Source organism: Marmota monax, unplaced genomic scaffold, assembly GCF_021218885.2.
Source record: "Marmota monax isolate L192 unplaced genomic scaffold, Marmota_monax_Labrador192_F-V1.1 WCK01_AAM20220418_F8-fsc00207, whole genome shotgun sequence".
Taxonomy (NCBI): Eukaryota; Metazoa; Chordata; class Mammalia; order Rodentia; family Sciuridae; genus Marmota; species Marmota monax.
Window position 1 is genome coordinate 938,379 of NW_026692713.1, and position 19,783 is coordinate 958,161.

The 19,783-nt window shown below is 43.5% G+C and overlaps 1 protein-coding gene across 2 annotated transcripts in view; it reads right to left on the reverse strand.

Moving 5' to 3' along the window:
- Frmpd2 (FERM and PDZ domain containing 2) overlaps positions 1-19,783 on the reverse strand; it is a 135,405-nt gene that overhangs the window by 70,073 nt on the left and 45,549 nt on the right. For both annotated transcript variants that reach the window (XM_046446775.2, XM_046446776.2), the window contains 7 exons: positions 18,287-18,419; positions 17,465-17,552; positions 15,072-15,207; positions 11,843-11,914; positions 10,042-10,216; positions 7,192-7,339; positions 6,647-6,785 (listed from right to left, as the gene is read on the reverse strand). In XM_046446775.2, coding sequence (XP_046302731.1) covers positions 6,647-6,785; positions 7,192-7,339; positions 10,042-10,216; positions 11,843-11,914; positions 15,072-15,207; positions 17,465-17,552; positions 18,287-18,419 — 891 coding nt within the window. The remainder of the gene's footprint in view (positions 1-6,646; positions 6,786-7,191; positions 7,340-10,041; positions 10,217-11,842; positions 11,915-15,071; positions 15,208-17,464; positions 17,553-18,286; positions 18,420-19,783) is intronic.

Consider the following 19,783-nt stretch of genomic DNA (forward strand, 5'->3'; position numbering starts at 1 on the left):
CCAAATCATAATAGTAGGATTCAAGCAATCTGTTAAAGGCCTAAATAAAACAAAAAGAAAGACCCTCCTATAAATAAGAAGGAACTCCTCTCTGCCTTACTGTCTTCAAGTTGGGACACAGGTTTTCTGCCTTTGGGCTCAGACTTGAAACACCATCTGCTCTCCTGGGTCTTCAGGTTAACAATTGCAGAACTAGGGACTGGTCAGCCTCCATAACCACATGAATCAATTCCTTATAATAAAGCTGTAGGTAGAAGGATGGATGGATGGATGGATAGATAGATAAACAGACAGATATCCTATTGCTTCTATTTCTCTGAAGAACCTGGGCCTATATAGTAATTTTACCCAGGCCTATGGGACCCTGGGGAAAATTATGCTGGTGGAAAGATTCTGGACCTGAGTAAATATTACTCAAGTTCCCCAGGTGCCCTCAGTAGGCCTGCCCTTCAACCAAAGGCACCACTTTGGTTCTGGTGAAGTGAGTAAAATAAAACAAACAAAACCCCTCCATGCACTAGAGTTAGACCCAGGTTTCACATCATATGTCTGAAACCATAGACTGATGGTTAGCTGTTGTGTAATTTTATATTAAAGCATTCCTAATTCTGGGGAAAGGGAAAGAAAGCTTGCCAACAGAAATTGCTATGTGCCAGACACTATATATGCATTATTATTTTCCATTCTGCAAATGAAAAAGCCAGGCTCAGAGAGATAACATGCCCAAAGTTATGTAGCTACTAACCAGAAAAGTCAGGCTTTGACACCGTTCTGTCCAACTCCAGGACTCTAGCATCACTTCTCTGGATCATAGAGTCTGCTAAGGACAGACTAACATTTCCTTTGGAAGATACCTTGTCCTATCCAATTTTGCCAAATACTAGAGTGGTCTAGAACCTTACAGCAAAGTCAGTTGAAGGATTCACAGGGACACCAATAGCTCAGAGCATTCTCCTCCCAAAGGACCCAAATGTAGCAGCACAAAGGCATGGGGGCTGGCCCAGGCCTCCCCAGTCTTAGAGATGAAGATGCAGAGGGGCTCCAAGATAAGCATCAACAGGGATGGAGGAAAGAGGGTGAGGGGGCCAGGATAGCTCTGGAGTACTGCTTTCCTGGGTCAGTTTGGTGTCAGTGCAGAAAGAAAGTCCCAGTGCTCTTGGGCCATGGGGTCTCCATGGAGTCTCCATGGGAGATAGGAATGGAAATTGCACTACAGGTCCCTGGCAGGAAAACTGCTGACTTTTCTGATTGATGGTCTATCTATAGTGCTATCCAGTCCAGGAGGCTGCACTCAATTCATTTTCCAATCATACCAATAGCTCTTGGGCATACTCCCTGTGTTTCCGGTACCACTTTGGTTCTGGTGAATGAGTAGAACAAAACAAACAAAACCCTTAAGGCATACTTGATTCTAACAGAGTATGTTAATTGGCTTTCCATTACAGTGACAAAATATCTGAGATAATCAACTTTTTAGGAGGAAAGTTTTATTTTGGCTCAGTTTCATGGTCACTTGGCCCTGTTGCTTTGGCCTTGTGGTAGCACAGTACAACATAGAGGAAGTATATGGTAGAGAAAGCATGTTCACCTCATAGCAGCCAGAAAACAAAGAAAGAGAAAGAGGTAGAGCCAGGATTCTAAAATCCCCTCCAAGAGCATGTCCCCAGGGACCTAATTTCCTTCCACTAGCCCCACCTCCTCAAGGTTTCACAGCCTCCCAATAGCATCACAGATTGGAGACCAAGTCTTTATACATGGACCTTTCGAGATTTTCAAGATCCAAATCATAACACGGAGAATGAAAATAAAATTGATAAATGGATTTATCATGCCAGATGATGATAAATACTATGAAGAAACATACAGCAGTGTTAGGGGATGCAACAGGACTTTGGAGACTCCAGAACTTGGTAGCAACTTCCAAAAATGTTCTGGGAGTTGTTTCAAGGCAACACTGATACAGTCAAAGAAGTGTTGTTCAAACCGTAGTCTGCAAACCATTTGAGAGTCATGAAATCCGTTGGCAGGCTCTTAACCAGCATTTTTTTAAACTAACTAGAATAGAAAGAGAAATATCAATGTGCATCACATGTAGAAAGGGTGCCACCTATTTCCTGAAACTTTTGCTTTAGTTCTCTGTGTGCATGTGTGTGTGTGTGTGTGTGTGTGTGTGTTGTGTGTGTGAGAGAGACTGTTGGTTATAATGGACATAATTTTTTAAATTATGGGTCACAGCATAAAACACTTGAAGCCACAGTTCTCAAAAAAAAATTTTTTTTTAATGTTGAGCTGTATTTGCTCTTTAACCTATCACTGAGATGAGGCATGCAAGCCATGTCTAAGTTAACCCCTGGTTTCTCCAGCCCATGCACATTTGAGAATTAAGAACACAGTTTTGTGAAGTCATCCACATGCAGTGGTGACTACAGCTTCTCCTTCTCAGACTGCATTCTTCAGTCTATTATTCAGACTATAATATTATTATGTTGCCATAACAAAGAACACAGACTGGGCAGCTTGAACAACAATTTATTTTCTCTATTCTGGAGGCTGAAAGACCTAGATCAAGGTGTTAGTATATTTCTTTTGTTTTGTTTTCTAAACTCTTTCTCCTTGGCTTGCAGATAGCCACCTGCTCCCTGTGTCCTCTGTGTCCTCACAGGGCCTTTCTTCCTCTGTGCACTCATCCCTGGTCTTCTTTGTGTGTCCAAATGTTTTTTTTTTTTTTTTTTTTTTTAATGCTAATGATCGTTTTTTTAATGCAACCAAATTGAAGTCAACAAAAAGTTTCACTAAAACAAAAGAAGGCTTGGTAGCCGATTCATCCAATTACAAGTAAGTGTTAAAATCTCAGTGGATCCAAAAGGAAGCAAAAGAAATAGGACAAAAAACTTCAGCTATAGACAAACGAGAGAAGCCGAACAAAGCAAAGTACAGGAGGCTAAGGCAAGAGGATCCCAAGTGCAAAACCAGTTTCAGTAGCTCAGCAAGGCCCTTGGTGAGACCTGAAACACGTCGTGAGTTCGCCTGAAGACTTCAAACACGGGTATTTGGTTGTAGAAATCTTGTTTTCCGAGCAGATTTCTCTGTCGCTGTCTTCGGAGTTCTCCCGGTAGGTCCACGTGTGTCCCAGCGCCAGGAGCAGCAGCAGCGGACCCAGGCTCCGGCCCAGCTGCCCCCGGACCGCTCCTCCCCGGCTCGGAGGAGGTGGCGGCACCATCAGGGAAGCTCCGGGCTTCTTCCCCGCGCCGGAGCTCTCTTCCCGCCCGGCTGTCGGGCTCCTCCGTGGCCGCCGCTTTCCTTCTCCCTGGAAGGGGGCGCCAGAGAGCGGGGGCGTTTGCACCACCTGAAATAGTCCTACTGACCAAGTGGAGGTTTTCATTAAAGTCTCTTCGAAGTTCTTATAGAAGTAAGAAGTTCTTATAGAAGTAAGAACTCTGGTCAGAATGGTTTAGGAGCCACACATAGCCCCATTTCAACTTCAACACTTTGTGTGTGTGTGTGTGTGTGTGTGTGTTTTACTGGGTACTGAGCCACTGAGCATTCTACCACTGAGCTCCATCCCTATCTCCTTTAATTTCAGTCTGACCTCAAAATTGTGATCCTCCTATGTCAGCCTTCCAGTCACTGAGATTATAAGGCTTGAGCCTCTGCATCTGGATCATCACTTCTTTAAAGCTCCTGTCTCCAAATACAATCACATTCTAAGGTACTAGGGATTATGGCTCCATATATAAGTTTGGGGGGACACAATTCATCCCATAATACAGATAAAACTTTGGCCAAGCATGGCTCCTTAAAACTCACCAGAAATGTAGCATTGCTGACCATCAAGTGCCCATTTATTTCTGGCCATGCCTCACTGCTTTCTTTCTTCCTAGAAATGCAAAACCATCACCCTTACCTCTCAGTCTATGTACTTTGTTTAGTGTGGACTCCAGCCCTGGCTTCTAGGGCAGCCATGAGATTCAAGCCCAGCTAATCAGAGTATGGCATTTCCCTGTGTGGTGATTGGTTTAGCATGAGCACCTAACTCTATCAGAACCAATGAGGTGAGCCCAGGATTTCTAAGGCCTTTTTAAAGAGAGCCCATCCCCTTTTTGTGCTAGGTTGGAGCCTGGAGGATAGAATTGGGAAGCCACTGGAGATAAAACTGACATGGAGATACATCCCAGAAACAAGAAGTTCTGAAGACATTATTTGAGTTTTCACAGCCTATAAGCCCTAAACATGGTAAATACCCCATGTAAGTGTTATAGAGCGGGAGGTTTGTCAAAAGGGCAGGGGGTAGGTTAGGAAAGGACCTGGACCTGGACCTGGACCTTTCAGCTCTGAACACCAATAAAAAAAAAATGACACATTTTATTCAAGCCATTCTGAATTCAATTGCTACTTGCAATCAAGAGAGCACTGACTAATCTGTGCTGGCCAAGGGTATAGGCAAGATGGTCAAAAGGTCTCAGAGGGTAGAGAGAAGAAATCAGTCTATTATTCATGGGGGCAGGAAAGCTGTGCATTTTAGGTCAACCAGGAAGAGGGTTACAATTGTGATAAATATGCATACACTAGTGGGGAAAGCATATGAGGTCCATGCATGTACCATTTCTTGGGATCTCAAAGATTTAAAAAGTCATTTTGAGGATTTCTGGGACAGAAAGGTAGGGGTGTTAAACCTCTTAATTTCTTTCTTTTGAGCAGTGGACTTCCTCCTTCAACAGCCATTGTGTCATCTCTAGAGCATCTTTCTCCAAGTTGAGTATTCCCCAGTAGTACCCAGCTATTGTCACATAACAGTGAGCATCCTTAGAGATAAAGTCCAGCATGCTGGCTGGGAGGACACCAGCTGTTACAGTTTGAATTGTAAATGTCCCCCCCGCCAAAGGCCCATATACTAAAGGCTTGGTCACCAGCCTGTGGCCCTATCAGGAGGTGGTGGAACTTCAGGAGACTGGGCCAAGTAGAAGGAAGTTAGTCATTGGAGGCATGTCCTTGAAGGTGATATTGGAACTCTGTCCCCTTCCTGTCTCTCTCTTTGCCTCCTGGCCAGCATGAAATGAACAGATATACTCTGCCACAGACTCTTGCTATGATGTACAGTGCTGTCACAGACCCAAAGCAACAGGAATAAGAGCCTATGGACTGAAACCATGAGCTCAAATAAACCTTTCCTCCTATAAGTCTACTATCTTGGGTATTTTATAACAATGATAGAAAGTTGGCTAAATACCAGGGAAGACACCAGTGGAAACTTTACCTCCTTGACACTTTCTTCTCTGTTCCTAGTAATGCTTTTGGAGATGGATTCCTTATTTGGACCCCATATCATCCTGCTGAGCCACTTGCTAGTTCCCTCTTGAGGTCTGTAGTTAAGCCTCTTCCGTATTTTGAACATGGGTGAGGTGCATCGGGCACCAAAAGCTATACTAAATTGCTCTCTATAAAAGCTTACCTTGTCGGTCTCCCCATCCTGCTTAGCATCTCCATCTTGAATCCTACTTAAGATTATTACCATCATCCTTCCCTAGTTTCAGGCATCTGCAAATTTGAAAAACCAGTCTCCTCTGTTAACTCCCTGAGTAATCTAATAGAAGACCATCACAAGCAAGTTTGATCAATTACACAATTCTGCTGCCCTGGCAAAGGCTTGACCAACAATATTTGAGCCACTCTTTGAGTAGCAGTACATCCCAGCAGAATCAGTACTGGCATTTCAGTATGACACACCTGTTCCCAAATTTAGACTTTAACATTTACTAGCCACATGAATCATAGATTATTTTTCTAGAAAATGTGAGTGTTGATATCAACCTTGAAATGTTGCTATGAGAGTTAGGTGAGTTAACACTAGGTCAGTGGCAAGGTCAGCATGATCTCTTAATAAAGGTTGGTTATTATTACTGATGATGATAATAGGAACTCAATAAATACAAAAGTTTTTAGTTTTTAGGAGTACTATGGTTTTTGTGTTATAAGTGTCCCCCAAGGGACACTCTGTTATAAAAGTCTTGGTCTCATGATGAGTATTATTGAGATGTGGTAGAACACTTGGGAGGTGCAACCTAGTGGGAGATTCTACAGTTATTAGGGTAACTTAGAGACATCATGTCACTATCCCTATCTCTATTTCTTTTTTTCTTTCTCTCTTTCCTTCTCTTTCTCTCTCTTTCTTCCTATCTGGCAATGTAAGCTTTTTAACATACACACTCCTTTATAATGGGCTACTACACACCAACCTCACTAGAGATCAAACCAAGGGGGTAATTTAATCTTGGACTTTGAATTCACAAAACTGTGAAGTAAATAAACTCTTTATAAGTAGGCTGCTTCAGTTATTTTATTATAGTAATGCAGAGCTGACTGATACAAGGAGGGAACTATCAGGCTAGAACAACATTTCAATGCATAAATTTGATTTGTTTATCTTTGTATCTCCCAGAGCCTAAGAAATAACACTCATTGAATGCTTAATGAATGGACATATGAATGAAGTGAATGGATGAATAGATGGATGTAACTGACCCCAATTTCAGTGGTAGATACTAACAACACTTCTCAAAAGCAGAGTCTCCCCATTCCTACAGTCCTACCCACTCCATTATAATATCTCCAGTGATCCCACCCAAAGGTCCTAGGTGTCCACTCTTACCTCCTTAGGGTAATTGCCAAACTCAGCCTGCAAGGCGAGGACCCCCAGCTGTAGCAGTGTCTCATCGTTGCAGTGCAGCCTCTCCTCAAGGATATCTTTACGAAGCTGCAGGTAAAACTGATGCCTTGTCAGGCTGTCCCTAGCAAAGAAATGCAGGAATAAAGGAGACTGGAATGCTGAGGCAAGAACACTGCACCAGAGGGCTTCGCAGTCTGAGAGGTAGGAAAAGAAGGGAAGACAGGGTACAACCCAATAGAACCCAGAGGACAAGCCAGGAAGGCCAGTGTGGTCTCCTTCATCCACACCATGTCCCCTGCCCCTGGTGAGGGCTGCTCTGTGCCCAGGCATTTCACACAACACCTACTGATTTCCCCCCTCATCCTATCATATTAGAGTCCAATCAAGAGAAGATTAACCACCATAACTGTTGTCATTTATATGTAATTTACAGTTCCCAAAACACTTGCCTACCCACTACCTGTAATGTCAGGGGATGGGTGGGCATAAGCTCCTTAAGGAACCAAGGGACAAGTTGCAGAACTCACTGTAGCAGCCCACAGTGGCTGACAAAGAACTTTATCCTCAGAAAGAGTGTGAAGGTGTCCATGGAGGTCTTCAGGAGCTGCTCTCTCCAGCCTTCAGGGGCTATTTTGCACAATCTTGTTTCATTGTTCAGGAAAAAGAACTCTTTGCCTAAGATGGAAATAGAATTTGGAGGGAAAAGCAGTAGGGGATGTCCCACCTCTCTGTTAGAGTCTGTAAACAAGTCAAGATGGCGCCTAGCATTTTGCAGAGGGAGTGGTTTGTGAAGTAATGCCAAGGAGCGATTAAGTGTGGAGATTCCTTATTGGTTGACTGCTGTATCTAGTTTATGTTAATTAAGATAAGCTGTGTGGAATGTATATATACCCCTCCTGTCCTACAATAAAGGGCTTCCACTCCTGCTATATCAATGTACACAAGTTGCTCGTCACCCCCCAGCTATTTTGCTGCAGCCGGACTGCGGCACCTCTCAGATTCACAGCCCTGAACCCTACACAAAGTCAGATGTGAGCTATTAGTGTAGGGGAGAGCAGGACTTAAGTCCCCTCATACCTGGTACCAGGGGACTTTTGTTGGAACCAAGAGGGGCTAAGACTAAGAGGTAAAGAAGAAAGGATCAAGGAAGAAAAACTCAGTACCAAGAGGAAAAACTATGATTATAGTCAGCCCTCCATATCCACTGGTTCTGCATCCACAGGTTCAACTAATCATAGATCAATTTTTTAAAAAAATTTCATAAGTACTGTACATATACATTTTTGTCATTGTTTACTAAATAATACAATATAACATCTATTAAGACAGTATTTACAGTGCATTCATTTTTATAAGTAACCTAGCAATGATTTAAAATATGTAGGAAGATGTGTGCAGGTTATATGCAAATACTATTTTATATAAGTACCAGAAGATTTGGATGTTTGAGAGGATCCTGGAACTCATCCCATAGGGACAACAATATTTATGTTAGAGAGATGTCCCTCAATATCTGTTTTTCAGCTACTATCTTATATAAATAAGATCATAAAACAATAGAAAGAGTATTATTAAGTTCCTGCCATGGGCCAGTCACAGGCATCTTATGAACTAAATGTTTGTGACCTTCTAGAAGTCATATGTGAAGGTGAAGCCCTAACCTCCAAAGCCATGGTGTTTGTAAGGTGAGACCTTAAGGAGGCAATTAGGTTTATTTGAGGTCTTGAGGATGGGGCCCCATGATGGGATTATTGTCCTTTTAAGAAGGGGGAGAGCTAGCACTCTTGCTCACTCTTATTCTACCCCCGACTCCCCCCCATAAAAAAAAAAATTTACTCTACAAGCCAGGAAGCCAGTCCTCACCAGGAACCAAATCAACTGGCACCCTGATCTTGAATTTGCCAGCCTCCAGAACTAAAGAAATAAATGTTGTTTAAACCACCTGGTCTAGCAAGTGTACTCATATTTGTCCTTTGACTTTAAAAACTCCAGACATTAATTCCTCCTGAGTTTGTCCTTTAGCCCCTCTGGAAAGGAGGTTGGATCAGTCCAAGTCAATGAAGGTGACACCCCCACCCCTCTGCTGTCTTCACAGGTGAACCCCACCCTGCCTGGGTGCTCTTGGCCACTCCCTGGGGACTCCTGTGGGTCAGTACCCACCCTGTACCCAAACAGTTCCCTCTTCTCTATTCTCCACTCCCTGAGCCTAGGGTGCACATAGCAGCTTGCCTAGGTGGGACTCCTGCCTAGAGTTAGAAGGCAGAGTTTTTAAATGAGTATCCTCCCTTTTTCCTAGGGCATGTACATGATGGAGGGTAGGGCTGGTGTCCAGGTAGTTTTAGTGGCCTTCCCCACTTAATGTCCACCCCTCCACCCTTGCTGATGAGTCTGACTCTCCACACCCTTCTCTTAGGGTTATTTTCCCCTAGGAATGGGTGAGTTCCCAGTACAGTCTATTTGAAAAATTCCCCCAAGGTGGTTCTATCAAATTCCAGAGGTGGCTATTTTTCTGTGATTTTCCCATGAGGCTCCTTGCTAAGCTGTACTGGGAGCTGTCCACTTGGGAAGGGCTCAGGGGCAGCCACCTGATTGAGAGATATAAGTAGAGGATACATCCTGAGGTTCTATTCACAGAGTTTTTATTTAGATCACACATTATAAATCAATAAAAATGCATTGTTTCCTGAAGATGCTTTTATTCTTACTTTGCAAGAGTGAGCATCCATTGATTATGATCACATCAATGCATATTATAACTGTTCTTTTTATTTGTAAAAGGGATCTTGGGAAGGGCAGATGAGAGCGACAAGGAGGCAATGACACTCCTGCCAGCCCCAATGTAGCACAATGAATAATAAAAAGCTTTCCTATTGGGGCAAAAGAACAGAGGAATATTGAGATTATTACACTTAAGCAGTGTGGGCTGGAACCAGCACTGAAAGTTCATAAAATCAAACTCAACCTCCTTCTACTAACCAGCCACACAGTGGGTAAAGAACTTCAACTGGAATATTTGCAGTAAAGGAAAAGTCCCTTAATGGAAAGGCAGAGAAAGGAAGGAAATAAAGAACCCTTCCCTCACTCAGATCTTTAAATGGATTCTTAACTTAGGCTCCTGGGGTCAGGGTATTTAGTTCTATCAGATAAAAGATATTTTTAACATTTGCTTGTCTAAGATCATGCACTGAGATTGATCAACCGGATCTGGCAAGCTACACATACCTACCACACCCTACATTTGTTATTTTGTGATAGTCTGCACACACTTGACACTTTTTTCACACACATACACTTGAAGCCATCACCAGCTAACCAATATCTAGGAGCTTAGGGATCCAGATGCCTGCAGTGCCAAGGACTCCCCAGGGAACACCCACCTTTCAGGTAAGCCAAGCCAAAGTAGGTGATCTCCCCAAGATTGATGAAGGACATGACAGCATTGAAGACAGCTCCCACTGTGGACTCGATATCACATTTCACCTCCAGACACTGCCCGCTCAGCAAGACCACGCAGAGGTCCCTGAGAGCCAAGTAGGATTTCCCTTTTTTGGTCTAAAAACAATAGTATCAACTGTCACAATAAGCATGAGACATTGCCTTTAACCTGTGTTTGTTACTATGCTGAGCACTTTACATGCATCATCTCATTTAATTATTAAACAACCCTAAGACACAAATATGATTATGATTCATATTTAGCAGAAGAGAAATGATGGCTCATCTGAGATGGTAAGGGACTTGCGCAAGGTTGTAAAGTTAGCAAGAGACAGAACCTAGACTCAGATGTGAGCTCTCTGCCAGGCTCTGCAGGGGCCAGGAAGACTGGGAGGCAGGTCTGACCCTTGTCTTTCCCCTGCAGAAATCCTGCCTACCCTTGGGCTCTGCTTGTTGTCAGGACTGACTAGTGAATCACACACCCTCCAGGTGTTCCCCAACTTGACATTGTCCCCCTAGGGTCCTGCCAAGCACAGGTTAATGAAATAAACGGCAGAGAAAATTTGGACAGGTGCAGATCCAAAACAAGATGTGGCTAGAGCAAAGGGACTGTAGAAACCAGTCAGCAGAGCTGCAGATACATACCAGAGTTTGCCTTCTGCTTTGTCTGCCTCCTTGGATTATTGCCAGGTTCATCTCCTACCACAGCCCTGTCTAATCACCATCACCCAGGTGAAGCCTCCCAGGCAGTTCAGCATTCCACACCCCCATGGGCTACTCTGCCTGACTTTGCACACACTGCATGTGGGGTTGGGGGAGCAGAATGCTCTTCCCCACACCACAAATTCCTATAAGTCTGCCATGTCTGGCTCAGGACTCCTCCTTGTCTGTGTCCTTCTCTAAGGACTAGGGTTGAGGATCCACGCATCCCCACCTCCACTCCTGTCTCAAAGCCTAGATCAGGGCCTACTCAGACCTCTCCTGGGAAGTTCTCCTTAGAGAACAGTTAACAGACACTGGTATGTAGTGTTAGTACTCTAGGGGCCGTGCCTGCAGTCACACCCTGACCTGCAGGACTCTACAGGGGGCCATGTTCCTGTTAGGTGTCCTGAGACTGGGAAGTGTCGCACATTTGCATCTGCCTTCTGCCTGGACTGTTCTTCCCCCAAAGCCCTCTTGCTTCTCTCCGTCCCCTTTCTCTCTTCATTCCTGTATCTGCTCAATGGTGCCTCCTCAGAGCCACCTCCCTATGTGAAAGAGCACTTCTCTCCCTCCTCCCGGCCCCACCATCTCCCACTCTCTTGCATCCTTATTGGTCTTTTCCTTTCCTGTTGTTTTAAACACAGATCACTACCTGGCATTCTTTTATGTGTATGTGTACATTTGCCTACCTTTGCCTCCCTCTGCTAGAATTTAAGCTTCCACAGCAGAGATGGGACCTAGAGCAGTGTCTGGCATGTGCTAGATGCTTCTTTACAAATACTCTGGCTAAATGAGAAGATGAAGGCTGAATTGAGACCAGAAGGACTGAGCTCCAAATCATAGGAGGTTCATCTCAAAGGGGATGGAGATGTGCTGAAGGATGAGGAGCTGTGGTGCCATTAGCATGGCTCTGGTGGGTCTAGAGGACACTGAGCACCACCAGGACAACGTGCAACAGTCAGAGTGCAGTCATCTCCCAGACTTGCCTGGCTGGGCGATTTTCTCCCCACCTCATGCTGCCCCGTGCAAACCAGTAATTACCACAACTGATCCAGGTAGATGTAGGGTCACTGGGGCCTCTCCAGCCAGTAGTAGGAACTCCGGCCTGGAAAACTGGGGAAAATATTCAAAGTAACTTACAGTGAAAAAAAGAGGATGAATTTCCCCTATAGAATCACCTTTCCCTGCCTCTCCCAGGCTTCTAACCCCCTGAGCCCCAAGGAAACAGGTTTCAGCATTATGGAGCTGACTTGAGCTGAGGCCCCAGCTGGGCTGGCCACCTTAATGTGGAACCTTACAGGCAGGTATAGGATATTGGCAACGTTCTGGTCTTAAGTTGATTACAGGGATGCCTACATCATTAAATGTTCACAAATTCATAAAGCATTACATAAAATTTCATGGGTATTGAATGCATAAAGCACATTTATACATTATGTGCAATAAACAAATTTTTTTATTTTTATTGTTTTTTAAATTATATGATGAATACACAACAGTGAATCTCAGTATCAAGTACATACACAAGAAATTAATTTAAAAATAACTGTGGGTAAATGGCAGAAAGATGGATAGAGGGAAGAGAACAGGGGGTAGTGAATGGGAAGGGGAAGAAGAGGTACTGGGATCTGAACTAAAACAATTTTTTAATAAAACAAAACTACCTTGATTTTTAGATTAGGGCAGAGATTTTTCCAGTCTGAATGTTGAATGAACAGGGTCCATAAGCATCTCTCATTCTCAGTTTCACAATATTTCATGTTTATGTCACACTTGTGACTGAGAAATGCTTTAATCCTCATTGTTCTTTAGACTCAGTTGCCATCCCTTCAGGTGCATGCTCTTAACCCATTTTATAGAGGAGGAAATTGAGGCTTCAAAAGTCTAATTAACTGGTGGAGTCATATAACCAGCAACTGGCAGCTTCTAACATGTCCCCAAGAATACTCAGCAGGACTCCTGTCTCAAGAGGTCAAAATTCCAGCCATGGAATGGTCTGTGTCCTGAAAGTTCTCAGTGGATGTGCCTTCAGTGACTAATCAGGAAAAAATAAAGCTTAAAAAAAATAGCATGCTGTGTTCAGCTACTGCTTTCCACATGAGTGGCTGAAAACTTCCTGGCATTTCAAGGATTCCAGAAACCCCTCTTTGACTACCACCTCCCCTGTACCCATGAAGACCAAAGAATGGCCTTGGGGACTGCAGAGGGTCAGATGGGGCAAGTGGGCCACACAAGAGGAGGGATATCTGGAGGCTATTTGCTCTGCTCATCTCTAATTTGTTAAGAGGCTTTAAGCAAATCTCCCTGTGACAGACAGACAAATGCCTTCTGAGGACATCTAGGTCTGATGTCCCCAAAGGGTCCCAGATGGTGAGACAGAAGATCAGGCAACGACAACCTCCTCACTGAATAGCCTACCCAGAGGGGGCTCTTCATAGGTCCAGGAAGCAATAATCTCATGGTCACTGTAGCCTTGCATGGTTGTAGGATAGTTTTGCAGTTAATGGCAGTATTGTATATACTCTAAACACACTGGTGTTATAACAGGGATTTAGAGTGGCTGCCTTTGCCAAAAGCAGTGACTCTTTTTCTCAGGCTTGCAGATGGCCCATCAATAACTAAAGCAGGATAAAGCTTGGCATCTCTGCCTTTGTTTTATCTCTCTCTCTCTTTTGGGGGGTGGGGGTGGTTACTGGGGATTTAACTCAGGGGCACTCCACCACTGAGCCACACCCCCAGCCCTATTTTATATTTTATTTAGAGTCAGGGTCTCAATGAGTTGCTTAGCACCTCACTTTTTCTGAGGCTGGCTTTGAACTCGAGATCCTCCTGCTTCAGCCTCCCACGCCACTGGGATTACAAGCATGCACCACCATTCCTGGCTCTCTCTTTTATTACCTTAATCTTTGGGTCAGCTCCCTGCTCAGTTCTGCATGCAGGTATGCTAATCACTTAAAGAGTATTCATGTAAAAATTATTAAAACAAGATTTATGAGCCCTAAACTTACCTAACCAATCTCATTCCCCTTCAGGACTGAGGCAAGATGTGCAGCATCCTGCTTAAAACCCTTGGGGTGGTGCCTAAAATTCTTCAGTCATTGTCCTATATCTGCCAGGATTTTAGGGAGGCAGGCACATCACCTCATGATGAGATTACTTCCTTTAAGCAGGAGCAATCATCTCATGGGAAATTTGCTGCCCCCTCCCAGGCTCACAGATCTGATGAATAAACATCCTGAGCAACAATTGGAATTTTTCTCCTCAAGTAATTAAAGACTTCTCTGGAGCCACCTTGCAGAACCAAAGCTAAGAGAATGATCAGCCAGACCACAGTTTGCCCATTACTGCTTAATATGCATACTTCTTGCTCTCTGCCTCAAAACTTCCTCTATTTAAACCTAAAGCACCTGAAGATAGTACCCTGAAAACAAGGTTGAGACGCTGGATCTCACTTTGCCTTCCCAATATGGCCATATTGACTAAAGTTCTTTTCCTGCTTTTTATCATCACCTTTTCTGTTTGATTTTTGGGTTGAGTGGCCAGTCCTGGCTTGTTGGGACCCCTGCAATCAGGCATCTGACCTAGGACTTTAGATTTTATTTAAAAAAAAAAAAAAAAAAAGTGGCTATGGCCAGCCCCAGGGCTGTTTCCAGAAGACACTTTTGGTCAGAAAGTACATTCTGGGCCCACCCCAGATCCCACCTCTCAGTGCAGAATTGGCAACCTCATCCCTCAACAGAGCTACAGTGCTAGGATATATCCATCTTTTCTGTTAGCCTGGCCTCCAAGACTTGGACAAGTGGGCCTGGCCACTCTCTGGCCTCAACTCCCTACATGTCCCCTCAGCCTATTACTCTTTGCAAACCAAAAGGGAGATGCTCTTCTCCCTAGAGAAGTAACCCCTCTGCAGTTCCAGATCTGTGCCTCTGCAGTTTGTCTGTCTAGAAGGCCTGTGATAAGTGCATTCTGCTTTATCAGTTCTCTTATCATATGTCATGCTTTGTTACAGCCCTATACACCAGTAGCTGTAGACTTCCTAAGAGGTGAACCTGGCATCTTCAACTGATATCCTACACAATATCTACTGCAAAACCTGGCCCAGTGAGGCCACTCAACAAATACCTATGCCCTGAATTTCGAATTACAGATTTACGTCAGTTCAGTTCTATGAATCCTGCCTGGAAGACCCTACCTATTTTCAGTCTCTGTCTCTGCGTCATAACCACCTGCTCAAACCCACCAGGGGAGTGTCTAGCCCTCTTTTGCTCACCTTTTTCTTTCTTTGCAGGAAATTCCTTTGAGAAGGAGCTGCTAGCTGTGAACTTCCTGCTTCTGCCAAGAGCACAGACCTAGAGCTGAGCCGTTGACCCTCCTGCTGGTCATGGGGAAATGTACCTGCAAGAGTGCTGGCCGGGTTGAGAGGGGGTAAGTACTTGATACAGTCATGCTTCCATGCCATGAAAGCCACCATGTGCAAGAGCTTAGCTGGAAAGAGTACACCTGCTATTTCATGTTATCTTTATCCAATGCCTACAGGGGAAACTGAAGTTGGCAGAAGTCAAGGCTGCACAGCCATGGAATTTGGGGGAGGGAGTGAGATATAAGACCACAATCTTCTTCTCCCTCAACTCCAGGTCCTTGCCTGTGTGCTCTGGGTGTCATGACCCAGATCCCCAATAATCTCTGATCAGATCATGAGATTCCAGGGGTACTGACTTTTTTCCTTCAAATCTTATGTATTGTTCAAAATATCTTGACAATAAACATAGTTATGTACTGCATAATGATGTTTTGGTTGACAGCAGACTGCATATATGACAGTGATCCCATAATATTAATATGGAAATGAAATGTTCTTATTACCTAATAAGGCCAAAATCACCATACACAGTAGCACACCACTTTATATGTTTGTGGTGCTGCTGGTGTAAACAAACTTGCTGTGCTGCCAGTTGTACAATTATATACAGTGCCATTATTATAATGGAAAATGATAACAAAGGACTATGTTGCTGGTTTATGTATTTACTATATTTCATATCATTATTTTAGAATGTTCTCCTCCTTATAAAAAAGAGTTTACTGTTAAACTGTATGCCACATTATGCCCATAGCAACCTCTTACATCATGTAGTTTCTTGATTTTTTTTTTTTTTTTGTACTGGGGATTGAACCGACGGGTGCTTAATTACTGAGTCACATTCCCAGCCCATTTTTGTATTTTATTTAGAGATAGGGTCTCACTGAGTTGCTTAGGGCCTCTCTAAGTTGTTGCAGAGAACTTGTAATCCTCCTGCCTCAGCCTCCTGGCTGCTGGGATTACAGGCATGCACCACCACGCCCAGTTTACCATGTTTCTTGAATGCATCATTTTCTCTTAGGTCTAATTTCATGTTGCCTCATCCATCACAACCCTAGGAGTCTATATAATACTACATATTTGTGTGTATATATATATGTGTGTGTGTTTATACATGGGATTATATAATGTGATACATATTATATTATATATATATATATATATATATAATTTTATGTATAAACACACACCACATGGTGTAACAGGCTATACCATCTAGGTTTGTGTAAGTACCTTCTATGATGTTTGCCCAATGATGAAATGCCTAATGATGCATTTCTCAAAATATATCCCATCATTAAATAATAAATGGGGGTTGTAAAAGCTCCTTTTGTTTAAAAAAAATCAAGTTTTAAATGGCAGGAAAAATCATTTCAAGGTGAACTTTATAACATCTGGTCAAGGTCCCAACTGTGGATGTAACAAGTATGACAAAAGCCCTTGGTTGAACAATGGATACCATCACCATTCTCCTCAACAAATCAATATGCAAATACCAAATCCTCCAAACTTCAAAATGTCCAAGTTCCAGCCCTGTAGGATTTGACACAACTTAAGTATCAGTGTTAGACTGGTTGCAAAATGGTCACATTCTTCTCCCTGCCCTTTGAAATGAATTTGTATCCTTCTCCTGTCAAGAGGTGGAATTCTTTTTCCCCATCCCTTGAATCTAGGCTGGCCTTTGGCTTGATCTGGCCAATGGAATAAAGTGAAAGTGGTGGGTGCCAGTTCTAGGAGCCCTGTACCCACACCACCCCTCTCCCTCTGCCACTGTCATTTAAACAACCCCAGCCTGGCTTGTTGGTGAAGAAGACCTAGGGTCTCCAAGACACAGCCAGCCATCTCCAGGGGCAAAGCTGCAGGAGATCACAGTTGCAGGAGAGGACCCAGAAGAGTCCAGAAGACCTCCAAGCTAACCATAGCCTAAATTACAAACCTGAAGAATAAGGAGCTAAATGAATAAGTGTTGCTTTCAGACACTGTGCCGTGTACACGTTAGTTATGCAGCAGATGTGGCAGTGGATAATTGCAACAACACTGAGGCATGTTATTGTTCCATCTTTGAGCCTGAGCATGGTTACCAGGGGAGACAAGGAGGCCAATGGCACAGTTGCCACCAGGCCCTTTGGCACCTTGGCTTCATAGCTGCTTAAACATATATGAGGTTGCTGATGGGAAAAGGTAGGCATGTTCTGAAAAAGCAAGAGTCTTCTCATCAGTAATCAATAAAGACACAGAATACAGGTGCCTCACACCAACATCCCATACCAAGTTCACAGCACCCTGAGCACCTTGAAGCTCACCTGTTAACAAAGAGGCTGCAGCGACTGTGTGCTGAAGTACTCCAGCATGGCTCCAGGGAGCTCTGGGTCTCTGTACTTCTGTCTGAAACTAACCAAACAGCCTGGTAGAGAGCATGGGCAGAGGCAAAGGGTCTGGCTTTCTGGAATCAGGCATCCCACATTGTGGGTTATATCACAGTTCATTAGCTGAGGGCCCTTGGTGAAATTACTGAATCTCTGAGTCTGGATTCTCATATAGCAAAAATGAAAATGACAGTCATGGAGACCAGAGGGACTTATGGGGAGGTAGTGTTACAATGGAATATAAAGTCTAATGGTAAAGAACAAAAGAACACCCTGTTTTAGAGACAAAAACTGATAACTTTAATCAAAAACATATAAATAAAGCAAGCAAGCTTAGATTCAGTTGAAAAGTAGAGAACAGAAGAAGATTTGAAGGTTATTTTAAAAGCCATTCTTTTAACATAACTAGAATAGTAACCAAAAAAATCTTCACAAGTTACTTTCCTTTCATTCCAGTTAGAAAGTCATTTTTTAAGTTTATCTTTTTGTTGCTTGTTTTAATAGGTTCTCATCAACTTGGACAGTTAGAGTTCTATTTTAAAAAGTTAACATTGGACATAAATGTTAAATTATAAAACCTTTCCTGTGGACATAGATGAGAACTGAGCTCAAATGCTTCTCTCCCAGGGCTTTATAAAAGAAAGGCATGGCTCAGGTTTTATCTGTTACCACACAGGGATGCCTGGACCACACAGGGCAGGGAACAATAGAAAGAGCACCAGTGACCCATGCAAAAAATGCTCAGGGCATCTCACCCACCTCTGCGAAGATTCAGACACTCCAGGGCCGGTGTCATTGGGCTCTCGCTGCTTGTCCCTTGCAGCCTCTTCCTGAGCAGGTAACTTCGGCTCTGCTGCATGCAGGTGCTTTCTTCCACAACTCTTCTCTCCATCTGAGAGCCAAAGTCATCGCACATCCAAACCCAAGGTCAGGAGACACATAGATACATACAAACTACCTGGTCAAGCTAAGTCAGTAGAATTGTCCTACACTGCAGGAGCCTAACATTACATTCTCCAGCAACCAGAACATGCCCTGACTCACCACCCACAAGCACCCGAGAGGTGAGTCATTCACATTTGTGCCTTTCTCATGCATCTTCCTCTGTGCCTTTAAGACTCAGATCTGTGTCCTCTCCACTTCTAATTCTCTTCACCTCAGCCCCTCTGACCACTATTTCTTTACTTTTCTTTTTCTTTCTTTTTTTTTTTTTTTTGGCACCAGGAATTGAACCCAGGGGTGCATAACCACTGAGCAACATCTCCAGCCCTTTTCATATTTTTTTTTGAGACACGGTCTCACTAAGTTGCTTAGGACCTTGCTAAGTTGCTGAGGCTGACTTTAAACTTGCGATCCTCTTATCTCAGCCTCTAGAGCTGCTAGGATTACAGCCATGTACCACCATGTCCAGCTGATGATCTTTCTTTATTGCTCTATTCACATCTCTCTCTGTTACACTACATTACCTTGAGTTTGCCTGCCTGCCTGTTTCCCCTACATTGCTATGTTATGCACCATTGCAGCTCACCTGGTGCAGTGCATTAATGCTGAATAAGAGATTGAAGTTTATTCTGTGGAAATGTCATAGGTCAATGCAGTGTCTGTCCAAGGACAATGACACACCATTGGAGGATAGACTATATTGTCTTTCAAATGAATAAACCCCTTTCCCCCACAAAATCTTCTAGCCCATAGCAATGTAAGAATGCATTCTTGCATAGGGGAAAATTTGCATGGAGTATTAGACCTTGACAATGATGAGGAAAGTGATCATTATCAGAAAGGAACCGTCTACAGGGCAGGAGGCTGAGGCAGAAGGATCGCAAGTTCAAAGCCAGCCTCAGTAATGTCAAGGCACTAAGCAACTCAGTGAGACTCTGTCTCTAAATAAAATACAAAATAGGGCTGGGAATGTGGCTCAGTAGTGGAGTGCCCCTGAGTTCAATCCCTGGTACAAAAAAAAAAAAAGGAACAGTCTGCTGGCATGGAGAGTGGAGCACAGATTCTAGACAGAGGGTGAACTAGCACAGGTAGAGTCCCAGCATAATGAGGAGTGCCTTCATGGGTTGGAAATGGACAAACAGAGAATGGGGAGCTTTTCATATGTTTCATTGTCACAACTACATCCCTGTTACTTGAGTGAAGAGATGGTGTCTCATGCTGCTTTGTGTGTCACATAACAAGTTTTGAACAAGAGATTTAACATGTTAAGGATGATAGGACACAAATTTTTCTTTGTCAGAAATATGAAAAGGG